Source organism: Lycium barbarum, chromosome 7 (genome assembly GCF_019175385.1).
Source record: "Lycium barbarum isolate Lr01 chromosome 7, ASM1917538v2, whole genome shotgun sequence".
NCBI classification, from domain to species: Eukaryota; Viridiplantae; Streptophyta; class Magnoliopsida; order Solanales; family Solanaceae; genus Lycium; species Lycium barbarum.
In genome coordinates this window covers 131,174,278-131,189,156 of record NC_083343.1, presented here as the reverse complement: position 1 = coordinate 131,189,156, position 14,879 = coordinate 131,174,278, and the positions used below count along the sequence as shown (strand labels likewise).

Genomic DNA, 14,879 nt, shown 5'->3' with positions numbered 1-14,879 from the left:
GTTTTATAGATTCAGAAACTTTATTTAGACTTATACAGATTATTTTTAAACAACAATCTTAAGGAAATTACTATATAATATTATAATCTGTATTCTGTTTAAGGAGATTAAAACTTCTGTAGTTTTCTACTCCATATGAATATTAGTATTCTGACTTGAAGATATAAAAACTTCGTTGGAATACCAAAGTTCATAAGTATACTGCGATTTGAAGAAATAAAATCTTCATCGTTTAAGTTTGTGATTTAATTTCTATTCTAGTTTTATTAACTAAAACAGTTTGTCGATTTGACAGTGACAAAGAAAGAATGGCAATTGAAACTGAAACTCCCTCTGCGACTGGAACTCCTTCTGTGAACATTGCACCAGCGGTCACGCCTACAACCCGTGCCGCTGTGCCACCGGCTGAGAAACCTGCGAAGTTCACCGGTGCCAACTTTAAAGGATGGCAGCAGAGAATGTTCTTTTGGCTTACCACCCTTGGTATGCAAAAGTTCACCAGTGAGGACCCTCCTGTGCCTGCCGCCGACATGCCTGACAATCAGAAGTTCATGGTTACTGAGGCTTGGAAACAGGCTGATTTTTTGTGCAAAGGCTACATTTTGAGTGCCTTAGAAGATGATTTGTACAACGTCTACAGTGCAGTAGAGACCTCCAAAGAATTATGGAGTGCACTGGAAAAGAAGTACAAAACTGAAGATGCTTGCTTGAAGAAGTTTGTGGTTGCCAAATTCCTAGACTACAAAATGGTGGATGGAAAAACTGTTGGAACCCAAGTTCAAGAGCTTCAACTTATCTTCCATGACCTTATTGCTGAAGGTATGGTAGTGAATGAAGCATTCCAAGTGGTTGCAATGATTGAGAAGTTGCCACCCTCATGGAAAGATTTCAAGAATTATCTTAAGCACAAGAGAAAGGAAATGAAATTGGAGGATCTTGTGATTCGTCTCAAGATCGAGGAAGATAACAAAACCGCTGATAAGAGGTACCGTAAGAGTTCACCAATTGAAGGGGCAAGTGTCGTTGAAGATGCTGCTCCGAAAAGAACAATAAAAGGAAGAGGCGTTCTGGAAAGGAGAAGTATCCTAACAAGAAAAAATTCAAGGGCAATTGTTACAATTGTGGTAAAGCAGGCCATAAAGCTCCCGACTGTCGTGCCCCCAAGAAGGACAAAGAGAAAAACAAGGGTCAGGCAAACATGGTGGAAGATGTTGATGACCTATGTGCAATGTTGTCCGAGTGCAACCTGGTTGGCAACCCAAAGGAGTGGTGGCTTGATTCTGGCGCCACTCAACATGTGTGTGCCGTTAAGGAAGCATTTACAACTTACACTCCCACTGGACCTGACGAGGAGCTATACATGGGAAATACTGCAACAGCCAAAGTTGAAGGATATGGAAAGGTTCTGTTGAAGATGACATCCGGCAAAGTGCTGACTCTCAACAACGTCATGCATGTTCCATCAATTAGGAAGAACCTAGTTTCAGCCGCACTACTCGTGAAAAATGGGTTTAAGTGCGTGCTGGTTAGTGATAAATTTGTACTTAGTAAGAATGATATATTTGTAGGAAAGGGCTACCTCACCGAGGGCCTTTTCAAACTTAATGTAATGGTTGTTGCCAGTATTAATGGAAAATCTGCTTCTTCTTACTTATTGGAGTCAAATAATTTATGGCATGTTCGTTTAGGACATGTCAATTACAAAACCTTGCGGAAAATGATTAATCTTGAAGTATTGCCTAAATTTGAGTGTAATATATCTAAATGTCAAATATGTGTTGAATCAAAGTTTGTTAAGCATTCGTATAAGTCCGTTCAAAAGAATTCAAATCCTTTAGACTTAATACACACTGACATTTGTGATATGAAGTCAATACCATCTCGCGGTGGGAAAAAGTATTTCATAACTTTTATTGACGATTGCACTCGATATTGTTATGTTTACTTGCTAAACAGTAAGGATGAAGCAATAGAAGCATTTAAGCAATATAAGAATGAAGTCGAAAATCAACTAAATAAAAAGATAAAAATGATTAGAAATGTTAGGGGTGGAGAATACGAATCTCCTTTTGCAGAGATATGTTTAGAATATGGAATTATTCATCAAACCACTGCCCCCTACACACCACAATCCAATGGAGTTGCGGAAAGGAAAAATTGGACATTGAAAGAAATGATGAATGCTTTACTAATAAGTTCCGGTTTACCGCTGAGCTTGTGGGGGGAAGCTATCCTTACAGCTAACCGAATACTCAACAAAGTGCCCCACAGCAAAACACAATCCATTCCATATGAACTATGGAAAGGAAGAAAACCCAACTTGAAATATTTCAAAGTGTGGGGGTGTTTAGCAAAAGTACAAGTTCCTTTACCTAAAAAGGTAAAAATCGGACCAAAAACTGTGGATTGTGTTTTTATTGGATATGCTACAAACAACAAAGCTTGTCGGTTTTTGGTTCACAAATCCGACAATCCCGAAATTCATGTTAATACGGTAATTGAATCAGATAATGCTGAATTCTTTGAAAATATTTATCCGTATAAAATTGAATGTGAGTCGTCAAGTGAAAGATCTAAACGACCGCGGGAAGAACCAAAGGAAAGTACACCAAGTGAAAAGGATCCAAGGCGTAGCAAACGTCAAAGGACATCTACTTCCTTTGGACCAGATTTTGTGACATTCTTGCTTGAAAATGAGCCTCAAACATTTAAAGCAGCGATGTCTTCTTCTGATTCAGCATTTTGGAAAGAGGCAGTCAATAGTGAGATTCAATCAATCTTAGATAACCACACATGGGAAGTGGTTGATCTTCCTCCTGGAAACAAGCCTTTAGGTTCTAAATGGATTTTTAAAAGGAAAATGAAAGCTGATGGCACTATTGACAAATATAAGGCAAGACTTGTAGTCAAAGGTTATAGACAAAAAGAAGGCCTTGATTATTTTGACACATACTCGCCTGTAACAAGAATAACGTCCATTCGAGTGTTAGTGGCTCTGGCAGCCGTGTATGGTCTTGAAATTCACCAAATGGATGTTAAAATAGCTTTCTTAAATGGTGATTTAGAGGAAGAAATTTACATGGAACAACCCGAGGGTTTTGTGGTTCCTGGTAAAGAAAAGAAAGTGTGCAAACTTGTAAAGTCGCTTTATGGACTTAAACAAGCACCCAAACAATGGCATGCTAAATTTGACCAAACCATGTTGGCAAATGGCTTTAAAATCAATGAGTGTGATAAATGTGTTTACATTAAAAACACTCCAGGTCACGAAGTCATTGTTTGTTTGTATGTTGATGACATGCTGATAATGAGCAAAGAAATGACAGATATAAATGCTACAAAGCGCATGCTGGCTAGCAAATTTGATATGAAAGACTTAGGAGTTGCTGATGTAATCTTAGGAGTCAGAATTCATAGAACTCCACAAGGTATAGCATTATCACAGTCTCACTACATAGAGAAAGTACTTGACAAGTTCAAGTACTTGGATTTCAAGATTGCCAGAACTCCAATTGATGTGAGTTACGCACTTCAAAAGAATGAAGGTGAAAGTAAATCACAAGGGGACTATGTGAGAGTGTTGGGAAGTCTGATGTATATCATGAATTGTACATGACCAGATATAGCATGTGCCATTAGCAAACTGAGTCGGTTTACAAGTAATCCTAATTACACACATTGGATGGCAATGAAACGAGTTTTGGGGTATCTGAAACATACTCAAGACTATGTTTTGCATTATAATAAATATCCCGAAGTGATTGAGGGATCTAGTGATGCAAATTGGATCACTGGATCGTCTGAAGTTAAATCCACGAGTGGGTATGTTTTCACAATTGGGAGTGGAGCAGTGTCTTGGAAATCATCCAAACAGACTTGCATCGCCCGTTCCACTATGGAATCTGAATTCATAGCTTTAGACAAGGCCGGTGAAGAAGCTGAATGGCTCCGGAATTTCTTAGAAGATATTCCATTCTGGCCCAAACCTTTGGCTCCTATATGTATACATTGTGACAGTCAAGCAGCAATAGGAAGGGCAGGGAGCGTAATGTATAACGGAAAATCTCGTCACATACGACGAAGACACAATACCGTTAGACAACTCCTCTCTAGTGGCGTTATCACGATTGACTATGTAAAGTCAAGAGATAACGTAGCGGATCCGCTTACAAAAGGCTTATCTAGAGAGGGAGTTAGTAGATCATCAATGGGAATGGGGTTAAGGCCGAGGACAAGTTATCATGGCGGTAACTCTACCTAGCAGACTGGAGATCCCAAGAACTAGGTTCAAAGAGATCAAACAAAGTTCGACGGTTCAAAGATATCAAATCTACCGATTGATCGAGTATATCCGATGTAAGTTCACTACGGAAAGTTCAAAGGGAAACCTACTTATCCAGATGCAGTCAATCTTCGCTTGTATATCACACTTGTCCGCGCATTCTTTTATATTATGGCCATTCCCCATTCATGTGGGGGATTGTTGGGTTTTTTGATATTGGTGAATGGGAAATGATGGGATGAAAAGTGAAGGGAATATAAAAGGTCCATTTTGCTTTGGGAAATGTAAAAGGTTCCTTGTGCTTTGGTTAAAGCATCTGTCCCACATAGGAAAAAGAGAGAAAAAGAGAGGTGTACATATTACATTACACCTTCTCTAGTTGCTAAAAGGGTTGAGGGGGAAAGGACCCCACGCGCTGTCGTCGTCGCTCGCTCGGCTCGGCTTCGGCTTTGTCTTTGTCTTTGGATTTGGATTTGGATTTGGATTTGGTCAAATGATCTGATTGATTGATAATCTTTTTGGACCAAAATTCTTTTAAATTTTAATTTAATTATTTATTAATTAATTAATTATTTCCAGATTCTGACCCGTTAGTGACCCGGATCCGCGTGTCTGACCCGCGACCCGTTTCTCCCCGGATTAATTTAAATTTTCCTCTGTTTTTTTTTAAAACGTACATTTTCTGAAAGGTTGCAAACCTTTCTGAAAAGGTGCAAACCTTTTCCCAACCAGTGCGTTAATGGCTATAAATTCCAGTTAATATTCAGATTATTACTTACGAATTTTCTGAAATCCTCTATTCTCCTACTCTTCTTAAAAGGTTTCTTTTCTGTGTGATATACTGCCATTGAGTGGTTCGCCGCTACCAGAATTTGGAGTACTACTATTTTGGTAAGATAATCGTTCTATCCTGGGAGGGGATATTCCATCAACCTCGAGTACTGTGAGGGGAATAATTTCCTTAAGGACACACTTTGAACTAAGTGGGCTCGATTATGTTCTGAATATATTTTTTCTAACACTGTTTCTGTTCATTTGTCCATTTTATGTAATTTACTGGTTTTAAGTTTTTACAGATTGTGTAATATGCTTTTACTAAGTGTTTTATAGATTCAGAAACTTTATTTAGACTTATACAGATTATTTTTAAACAACACAAGCTTTGGTGGACAGAGTTATTCGGTACTTATACCATGGGATATAGTAAGTATTTCGTAGAATTAATCTAGGTGAGCACAAGCTGACCATAATTTAAAGAAAAAAGGATATAAGTAACAATTCATTGATGTTAAATAACAAAGAATATGGGTTGTAGTATTACAGGCCGACTTAGGTTCATTAATTTATGAAAATTTTACATGATGTAGATAACATCTAAAATTTACGTACAATAACTATAATATAAATTAATTACCTATCGTAGCTATACTATATATTATATATAATGTTTTTACGAATTATAAATTTATAGGTCATGAATTCTTCCTTGAATCTAGCCTTGTAATATGCAAATAAATCACTTAGTAAATTTATTATCTACATCACTTGTTATCTATTACTTCAAATTTTGAACGGGAATAGGATAAATTTTCACGTTGGATACTTGTTAGTATATTACTTGGTTTACTTCTTGCCAACATTTAAAAAGGAAAATCTATGAAAACGAAGAAAAACGGTTTCCATAATTAAATCAGCAGAAAAGCTGCAAAAAAATTATAACTATTGCCTCCACATGCAGTTGATATCATAATTGAGAATTCACATGAATTTTCAAGAAATATTATTACAATGAAGAGACCAGAAAGGCCATAAATACAATGACAAGTCTTTCTTAGTGGGGGAACAGTGGATAATAAAAGCTAATGCAAAACAAATGATGAAAAGAAAAGGGAAAGAGCAATTATGGCATTAAGTTATGTTCGGATTTTTCTTTATAAAATCAAGTGTGTAAAGTCTCCTCAGAATAACACACACTGAATCAGAGGCGGACTCAAGATTTTAAGACAGCGGGGGCACCATTATCTTAACATACACGGCAATAAAAAATTTAATGACGACTGAGGAATAATACGGTGTCAGACCGGTCACTAATAGCGTAACAGTGGCGAAAATACAAGTATATACGCGAAAAAAAATTGTGTTGGTACCGAGACTTGATCTCAGTATTCTCAGGTGGTGACCAGTGGGCACTCAGACTCTCTGGGGCACTTCTACCAACCGAACTACTTTTGTAATTATGTTTGAGGGGTCCTTTTAAAATATATCATAGTTTTGCAAGGTGTATATATATATATATATATATATATATATATATATAGGTTTTTTTTCGAAGTTAGGGGGGGCACGTGTCCCCCCACCCAACACGTTGGGTCCGCCCCTGCACTGAATCCTAGTTAAGATGAGCCATGTAAATATATTCCATCTTCTAAGTTCTTTTAAGAATTTAATTTGTTATAATCTTTAAGGAGTTAGAACTTAATTTGCACTAGCTACCAATATGTTTAACCTATATATTATAGAAACTTGTCCGCTTTATTCTTTAGATAACTCGTTTCACTTATTATAAGCATAATGAAATTTTGTGTATAGGCGTGAAATCTGGAGACTACAAAGGAACGTCAAAAGCGAAGGCAACTCTTTGTTGGATCCCTACTGACACTGATAAGCCAAAAAAATGGGGTACGAATAAGATTGAATACCGGTAGCAGTTCATGTCATAAATGACGAGTGTCCACCTTTGACGATACACCGATCAAGGGCCCAACTAACGCGTGAAACACTCCACTTGGCGAGTACGTCGCACAACTGAAACTCAAAGGAATTGACAAGTCATGCACAAGAAGGAGCATGTGGTTAATTCGATACAATACGTGATATGTAGTTATCTATTAGATAACCTGTAATCGTAAAGAGTATAGAAGTTAAAATCCAATTTTAGTATAAAAGAAGCTAAAGAAATAAGTAAAACATTTCTCCCATTCCGGAAAGTATGTGCCTTTGCAAATATAAGAAAGACAACTTGGTGCTCAAAGTATTTTGCGTTAGCAAGGTCTGGAAAAGGACTGCATCTATGGGGTGTGATGTAGACGACCTAAAAAATATTTAATTGAAATCTTTTACATCAATGTCACAAAGGTCAAAATTTTCAATACATTTTACTTTTAAAATGTGTAGAATATTATCTCTGAAAAGTTGATCAACCCACGTCTAATATTCTCTCCTGAGTTGATCAGAATTAATAACTGATTAACGAAATAATAGAAGAGTAAGACGTGCAGGAAGTAGTAACTAACTATGAAACCAAAAAGAAGAAAAGAAATTCTTCAGAAGTACTTTGCAATGTATTATGTTTATATTAATTAGTAACTCTTTAACAAAGAGACGTAATAGTATGGAAGCAAAGTCAACTGAATTAATGAACTTAAGTCGGCCTGTGATACTACAACCCATATTCGTTGTTATTTAACATAGAGAAGTAGTTTCTTATTTCTTTTTTTTCATTAATAATTATGGTCAGTTTGTGCCCACCTCGATTAATTAGACTAGATACCTACTCTCTCCCACTAGTATAAGTACAAAATAACTTTGTCCACCAAACCTTGAACATATGAGAAAATATCACCTAGTGTTTTTGCTTATGCTGGAATTACAATCTGAGGCCTCATGATTTCTCATTTCAACACCGATTGTTATGAAAATGTGCAATAGAAAAAGTATTTAAATTATATCACACTGACTTTTATGTAGTTAATCGATCTAGCAGGTTATTATATGAGACTTGTTACGAAGAGTGATGTTAAAATATAGACATTGTTTGTACACATAACTACTTTTTTGAATTAGTAGTAGTGCATGTCAAGTTAGCAACAAACAACCCTATTCATAATCTTGTGTGGTACTAATCGAAAATGACAGAAAGTATATTTTTAATGACTCATTTCGTGAATTGATGCTTCTGAAATAAATAATAAAAAGATATCAGAATAAATAAAATTCGTCAAACTTATTTTAGAAATCATAAGATGCACCCGGATTTGGTGAAACAATTCGATGTCAAAAAAAAATGTTAGTGCTCTAAGTTTCTAGAACACCATTTCTAGTTGGCAGCAAATAACTTGAAGGCATCAACAATCAATAGACATACTCATAGTAAATGGGGTTATTTATTCTTTCAAGTTATCAAAGTTCTCAAATGGATTATTGAGTGATCTTCAGTTTGGATAGATTGTATGTCATTGTATTAAATAGGAAAAAGTTTTCAAGTTTGATTTTAACCCATTTTTCAACCATCGCAAGCAGCAGTGTTGAAATTTGTTTTCAGTTATTGCAATAAATTTTTAACATTATATTAAGTTGTAGGCTTAGGATGAATCTACTTATTTAATTTTAAATTTCTATTGGATAGATTAGTTTGTTGAGATATTTTAGTTTTTTTTTTAAAATTTTAAATTATGTAAATTTTTTGTTTTAAGTTGACTATTTAAAACCCTTCTACGCTTAATACAAATATTGAGAGACATTTTGAATCATTTTTGCGGCACCATCTCTTTTTGAAATAACCAACAAGAAGGAAATTTCGTGTGGAGTGAAATTCAAAGATCTACCAGGGAACGCCAAAAGAGAAGGCAGCTCTCTGGATCCCTATCGACACTGATATGCTAAAGCAAGGGGAGAAAATAAGATTGAATACCCTAGTAGTCCATGTCGTAAACGATGAGTGTTGAATCTTTGGTCTATGCGACCCAGATTCGATACACATGTGGTTAATTCGATAAAACACCTAATATGTAGTTATCTATTAGCTAACCTGAAGTTTAAAGAGTATAGAAGTTAAAATCCAATTTTAGTGTAAAAGGAGCTCAAGAAATAAGTAAAACTTTTATCGGATTCCAGATAATATGTGCCTTTTCAAATATAATTTTTTTTTAATTGAGCTCCGGTCAGCAAGGTCGCCGGCGTTGCGAAGTCCGGCGGCGACCAAAACTGAAACCGGTTAAATGTATTCGACTATTTGAATGTATTCGAGCTCCGGTCAGCAAGGTTGTTGGCGTTGCGACGTCCGGGGACGACCAGATTTGAAACTACCTAAGGCGGAAGCGTCAGCGACATGGAGGAGGAAGAGGCGGAGGCGCCAGCGGCATCGGTAACGAAGGCAATGAGCCAAAAATATAACTAACTGACGAGGCTCTCGAGTTCCAAATCGTCTTCTGTTAGATGCCATCGATGGGGAAAGAAGATGACAACGAACACATAGAGAATTGTTAAAGTGAAGATATTATGCAGTAAAGTAATGGCTTCGACGGAATTTACGAAGCCAGTACTATGTAGGCACATAAGTGAAGGCGCCGGCGCGCCGCTGCGCCGATGGCGTGGAGGAGGAAGAGCGGAGGCGCCGACGACGTGGAAGAGGAAATGGTGGTGGAGGAAAAGTTATTAAATTATAGTTATTATAAATAAATACCTGTCAATTGTGTAAATTTTTTTAAAAACTAACCGGTACAAAATTTGACTGTTATTTCAGAGGGTCGTTGACATAGCAGTCATGCATAAAGGAACGCAGGACACTAAAAAGCAACTAAGTACTACTAGTATCATTATTGTTGGAATAATAACAGGCAAAATACAATGAAAGAGTTTGAGAAAATTTCTTTTTTACTACTGAATTTTCTGATAGAAAAAACAAAGACTCCTATTGCCATTTTATAAGCTTACAAATATCTACTAAAGCTAAAATAAAGCAACAAACAAATAGTGGAAAACATGGGGAAAGTGGGAAACATGGTCCACCATAAGAAGATAACTCATTGACTAAGTAAAAGATAAACCCTCTAATCCTAGAAAAACAGACCAACTAACTAATTTTCTGCAACTGAATTATTTTGAAGAATTAGTCAACAATTATTTCAATCATATTTAGACAAAATATCAGCGACCGGACTTGTTTCCTTGACAATATGCTACACAGTTATCGCCCCCCTCCCCCCAAAGCTCATCCAGTGACAATTTGCATCTTACATACATATATTCGTACACATCTTTTCCTATTGCATTCTTAAAGCAAAAGAGGTACTCGATGCATTGTGGAAATTACACGAGAAGTATGCTTTACTTATATTGGTGTTGAACTCCTACATTAAAACTATTAGAGATCTTAAAATAATTGTTGGTATTTTCATTTTCATTTTGTTTGCGTATATATGGAGAAGACTAATAGCCTGTTTGGCCAAGAAAAATACACATAAAAACACTTTTTAAAAGTTTGGTCAAAAACTAATTGCTACTCAAAAGTGTTTTTTAAATTAATTGGCTAAACACAAACTGTTTTTCTCCAAAAGTATTTTTTTGAAAAGTACTTTTAAAAAAAGTATTTTTTAAAATAAACTGATTTTAGAAGCTTGGTCAAACAGGCTATAATTTGTTTGTAACATGTGTGCAGAGGAAAATAGCTAGCCAAAAAAAAAAAGAGAAGTAAATATAACGAAATTGATCTTCTTATTGATTTGTGCACAATTAAAGTACACGAAAGTATTACAAGAACGAGATAAAATAATTAATAGGAATACAACAATAAATTACGAAGAAACAAACTCTACGAAGCATCAAAGCTTAGATACGTTCACGTGAACACACTAAGAGAACAATGTGCAAGAAGGCCAAAAGAGAAGTAGAAGCAAACTGGTCCATGTCAGGAATAATCAATCCTTCAATTGAAAAATTGAATATCTTATTCCATAAATTAATTGCTTTGTTCAATTGACGTTTGAATCTTTCCCTCCAGAAGCCATCATTTATTTTGTGTTTTAAACTAAAATCTGAAAAGAAACAACAAATAGAAGATTAGAGGCTTAGTTAGCTGATCACATATGAAAAAAAAGAATCACAATTCAAATAGCTACTCACTTGATTGATTGTGGAGAATGCCTGAACTCCTAAATGCTCTTAGTAGTGGACTGGAGGTGGTGGCGAAGTGTAAATATATACTGGTGGAGGAGGTGACTTCACAGGTGGAGGAGGTGAGCTGTAGTAATAGGGAGGAGGAGGAGACTTTACTGGTGGAGGTGGAGAGTGATAGTAGTAGGGTGGTGGTGGTGATGGGGATGGTGGAGGAGGAGACTTGTAGTAATAGGGTGGTGGAGGAGATGGCGATGGAGGTGGTGGTGACTTGTAGTAGTATGGTGGAGGGGGAGATGGCGATGGAGGAGGTGGTGACTTGTAGTAGTATGGTGGTGGAGGAGATGGCGATGGTGGTGGTGGAGACTTGTAGTAGTAGGGTGGTGGAGGAGATGGGGATGGTGGTGGTGGTGACTTGTAATAGTATGGTGGAGGGGGAGAAGGCGATGGAGGGGGAGGAGACTTGTAGTAGTAGGGTGGTGGAGGAAAAGGCGATGGTGGTGGTGGAGACTTGTAGTAATAGGGTGGTGGAGGAGATGGCGATGGTGGTGGTGGTGACTTGTAGTAGTACGGTGGAGGGGGAGAAGGCGACGGGGGAGGAGGAGACTTGTAGTAGTATGGAGGTGGAGGAGATGGTGATGGTGGGGGAGGAGACTTGTAGTAGTAGGGTGGAGGTGGTGATAGAGATGGTGGAGGAGGGGACTTGTAGTAGTAAGGTGGTGGGGGTGATGGTGATGGTGGTGGTGGTGGTGGAGACTTATAATAGTAAGGTGGTGGAGGAGATGGAGATGGTGGTGGTGGGGACTTATAATAGTATGGTGGTGGAGGAGACGACGATGGTGGTGGAGGAGACTTATAGTAATATGGAGGTGGGGGAGAAGGTGATGGTGGTGGCGGGGACTTGTAATAGTAAGGAGGTGGAGGTGATGGTGACGGGGGTGGTGGTGATTTATAATAGTATACAGGTGCTGGTTTTGGTGATGGTGGAGGTGGAGACTTGTAGTAATAAGGAGGTGGTGGAGACTTAGTTGGTGGTGGCGGAGATTTGTAATAGTAAGGAGGTGGAGGCGATGGTGATGGGGGTGGTGGTGATTTATAATAGTATACGGGTGCAGGTTTTGGTGATGGTGGAGGTGGAGACTTGTAATAATAAGCAGGCGATGGAGACTTAGTCGGTGGTGGTGGAGACTTGTAATAATAAGTAGGTGGTGGTGGAGATTTGTAAACGTATGCCGGGGTTGGTGGAGGTGGTGACTTGTACACATACTTCGGTGATGGAGGAGGTGGTGACTTATAAACATAAGTCGGTGATGGAGGTGGAGGAGATTTATAATAGTATGGAGCAGGTGTAGGCTTGGGCTTTTGGCATTTCGCATAAGGTGTCTTAGAGCCATAAGCAAATGGTTTTGCATAGAGTACAACTTCATAACGATTCTTTGACTTTACTTTGAGGTTAGCACCCTTTATTCCCCAATGAAGGTTTGTAGGAATGTTACATATTGAATCCTTTGGAGCATTGTGAAGTTTAGCCTTGCAAGCCTTTCCTCCGTATTTGCGATATTCAAATCCTTTAACTGTGATGCTAAATTTGCCATTGATCTTTGTAGTACCATAGCTCACAATTTTCTTGTCGCCAGCTTTGCAAGTCACTTCAACAACAGCACCTAATCCATGTGAAATAAAAAAATACATTAATTAACCCTAATACAATTGAGCTATTGATAAATGATCATTTAGGTATTTCCGAGCCTTGTTTTCCCCATTTCTTGCGAGAACAAACTCCAATGTATTATATATAAAATAAAACAAAGCTTTTCATGACATGATAAAATTTTATTTTTCTAACTTCTGTGTTTTAATGAAAGAAATAAATTGCAAGTTATGTAGCAACTTGTGCGCCAACACAGACTTTTCTCGGCCCATGTGAGAATAAATCACAATCAAAATTAATACTTCATTCCAAGCAAGATCTAACTACTTCCATTCTCAATATATTTTACTCACTAGTTACAATTATATATTTATATCTACAGTTGTTGCCTGATAAAATTCCTTGACGTGTTAATATTTCAATTTTAACTTCACATTTGAAAACAGAAATAGATCAAAGATCCAAATAAAAAGAAAATAAATTTTCATAGTTAAATAATTTTTTGATGATAATTTAAAGGAAAATAAAGAATATGAGTGTAGTATGAACTGTAAAGACTATGGTACCTTTCAGGTGTTTCTTGCCGTGAGACATTTCTGGGTGCTTCGAATCATAGCATCTAAAACAATAGACTTTGCCGACAACTTTGACCACGAATTGATGATGTGGAGGATAGTAATGAGTTGGTGGTGGTGGTGAACTGTAGTAGTACGGTGGGGGAGAAGACTTCTTTGGTGGTGGTGGTGGTGGTGGTGGAGACTTGTAGTAGTATGGAGTTGGAGGTGACTTAACTGGTGATGGTGGGGAACTGTAGTGATATGGTGGGGGAGGTGACTTCTTTGGTGGTGGTGGTGAAGAGTAGTAATATGGTGGAGGAGGAGACTTCACAGGTGGTGGTGGAGAACTATAATAGTACGGGGGAGGAGGTGACATAACAGGCGGTGGTGGAGACTTGTAGTAGTAAGGGGGTGGTGGTGATGGTGATGGAGGAGGTGGAGACTTGTAGTAGTATGGTGGTGGAGGAGAATGTGAAGGAGGTGGTGGAGATTTATAGTAGTATGGTGGAGGAGGTGAAGGAGAAGGTGGTGGTGGAGACTTATAATAATATGGTGGGAGTGGTGATGGTGAGGGTTGTGGTGGAGATTTGTAATAGTATGGTGGTGGTGGTGATGGTGAAGGTGGCGGTGGAGACTTGTAGTAGTAAGGAGGTGGTGGTGAAGGTGATGGTGGCGGTGGAGACTTATAGTAATATGGTGGAGGTGGAGAGGGGGATGGAGGTGGTGGGGATTTGTACACATACGGTGGCGGTGGAGACGGGGATGGAGGGGGTGGAGACGTATACACATATGGCGGAGGTGGTGATGGAGAAGGAGGAGGAGGTGATTTATAGACATATGGTGGTGGGGGAGATGGCGAGGGAGGAGGTGGAGATTTGTACACGTAAGGTGGTGGTGGAGAAGGTGAAGGAGGTGGTGGCGACTTGTACTCATAGGTTGGAGGTGGTGGAGAAGAGTATATATAAGGGTCTGCCGACACTACATTAGCAACAGCCAATATGGCCAATGCCACTAAGATCTGTGGTAAAAATTGACGACCCTTGGCGGGGCCGCCACTGTGAAGCCTCATTTCGCTGGAAAATTCAACCACTAGCCTCCCAAATGTGGCTAGTCAGGGGAAGAAGGAAAGGATTCAGTTGAGAAGTGATGCCTTTTGGAGATTCATTGGCCTATGTATTTGTAGTAAAATTTCTTGAGAAGTAGTTGGTAGTAAAGATCTTTCTAAAGGACCAATTCAATTGGTCTGATTGATAATCAAAGAGTAAAAAATTATTAACAACTATTAACAGCTGGATCTACAAGTTTTCATCTTATTTATTATAAGTCCATCTCTTGATCACTTTGAATATGTCCACAATATCTTTTTAACAAGTAGTTTGTTACCTGCTACATAGAAAATGAGAAACAACATATGAATGTGCAGAGAGATTGCAAATTAATTTTAATATTTCCACTTACATTCTTGAAATAATTTTTTTTGTTACCCTGTACATGCTGC

At 37.9% G+C, this 14,879-nt stretch overlaps 2 protein-coding genes across 2 annotated transcripts; one reads left to right on the top strand and one right to left on the bottom strand.

Annotated features, from left to right (window-relative positions):
- The first annotated feature begins 308 nt into the window (after nt 1-308).
- On the top strand, nt 309-1,515 carry LOC132601970 (uncharacterized). Its single transcript, XM_060315009.1, has 4 exons — nt 309-776; nt 954-1,080; nt 1,134-1,372; nt 1,471-1,515. Exons 1-4 carry the CDS (start codon nt 309-311, stop codon nt 1,513-1,515), a joined length of 879 nt encoding a protein of 292 aa, XP_060170992.1.
- A 9,248-nt stretch (nt 1,516-10,763) lies between these two features.
- On the bottom strand, nt 10,764-14,605 carry LOC132604448 (extensin-2-like). Its single transcript, XM_060317961.1, has 3 exons — nt 13,391-14,605; nt 11,183-12,837; nt 10,764-11,094 (listed from the first exon to the last, which is right to left on the bottom strand). Exons 1-2 carry the CDS (start codon nt 14,448-14,450, stop codon nt 11,222-11,224), a joined length of 2,676 nt encoding a protein of 891 aa, XP_060173944.1. The 5' UTR covers nt 14,451-14,605; the 3' UTR covers nt 10,764-11,094; nt 11,183-11,221.
- Between the last annotated feature and the right edge of the window lie 274 nt (nt 14,606-14,879).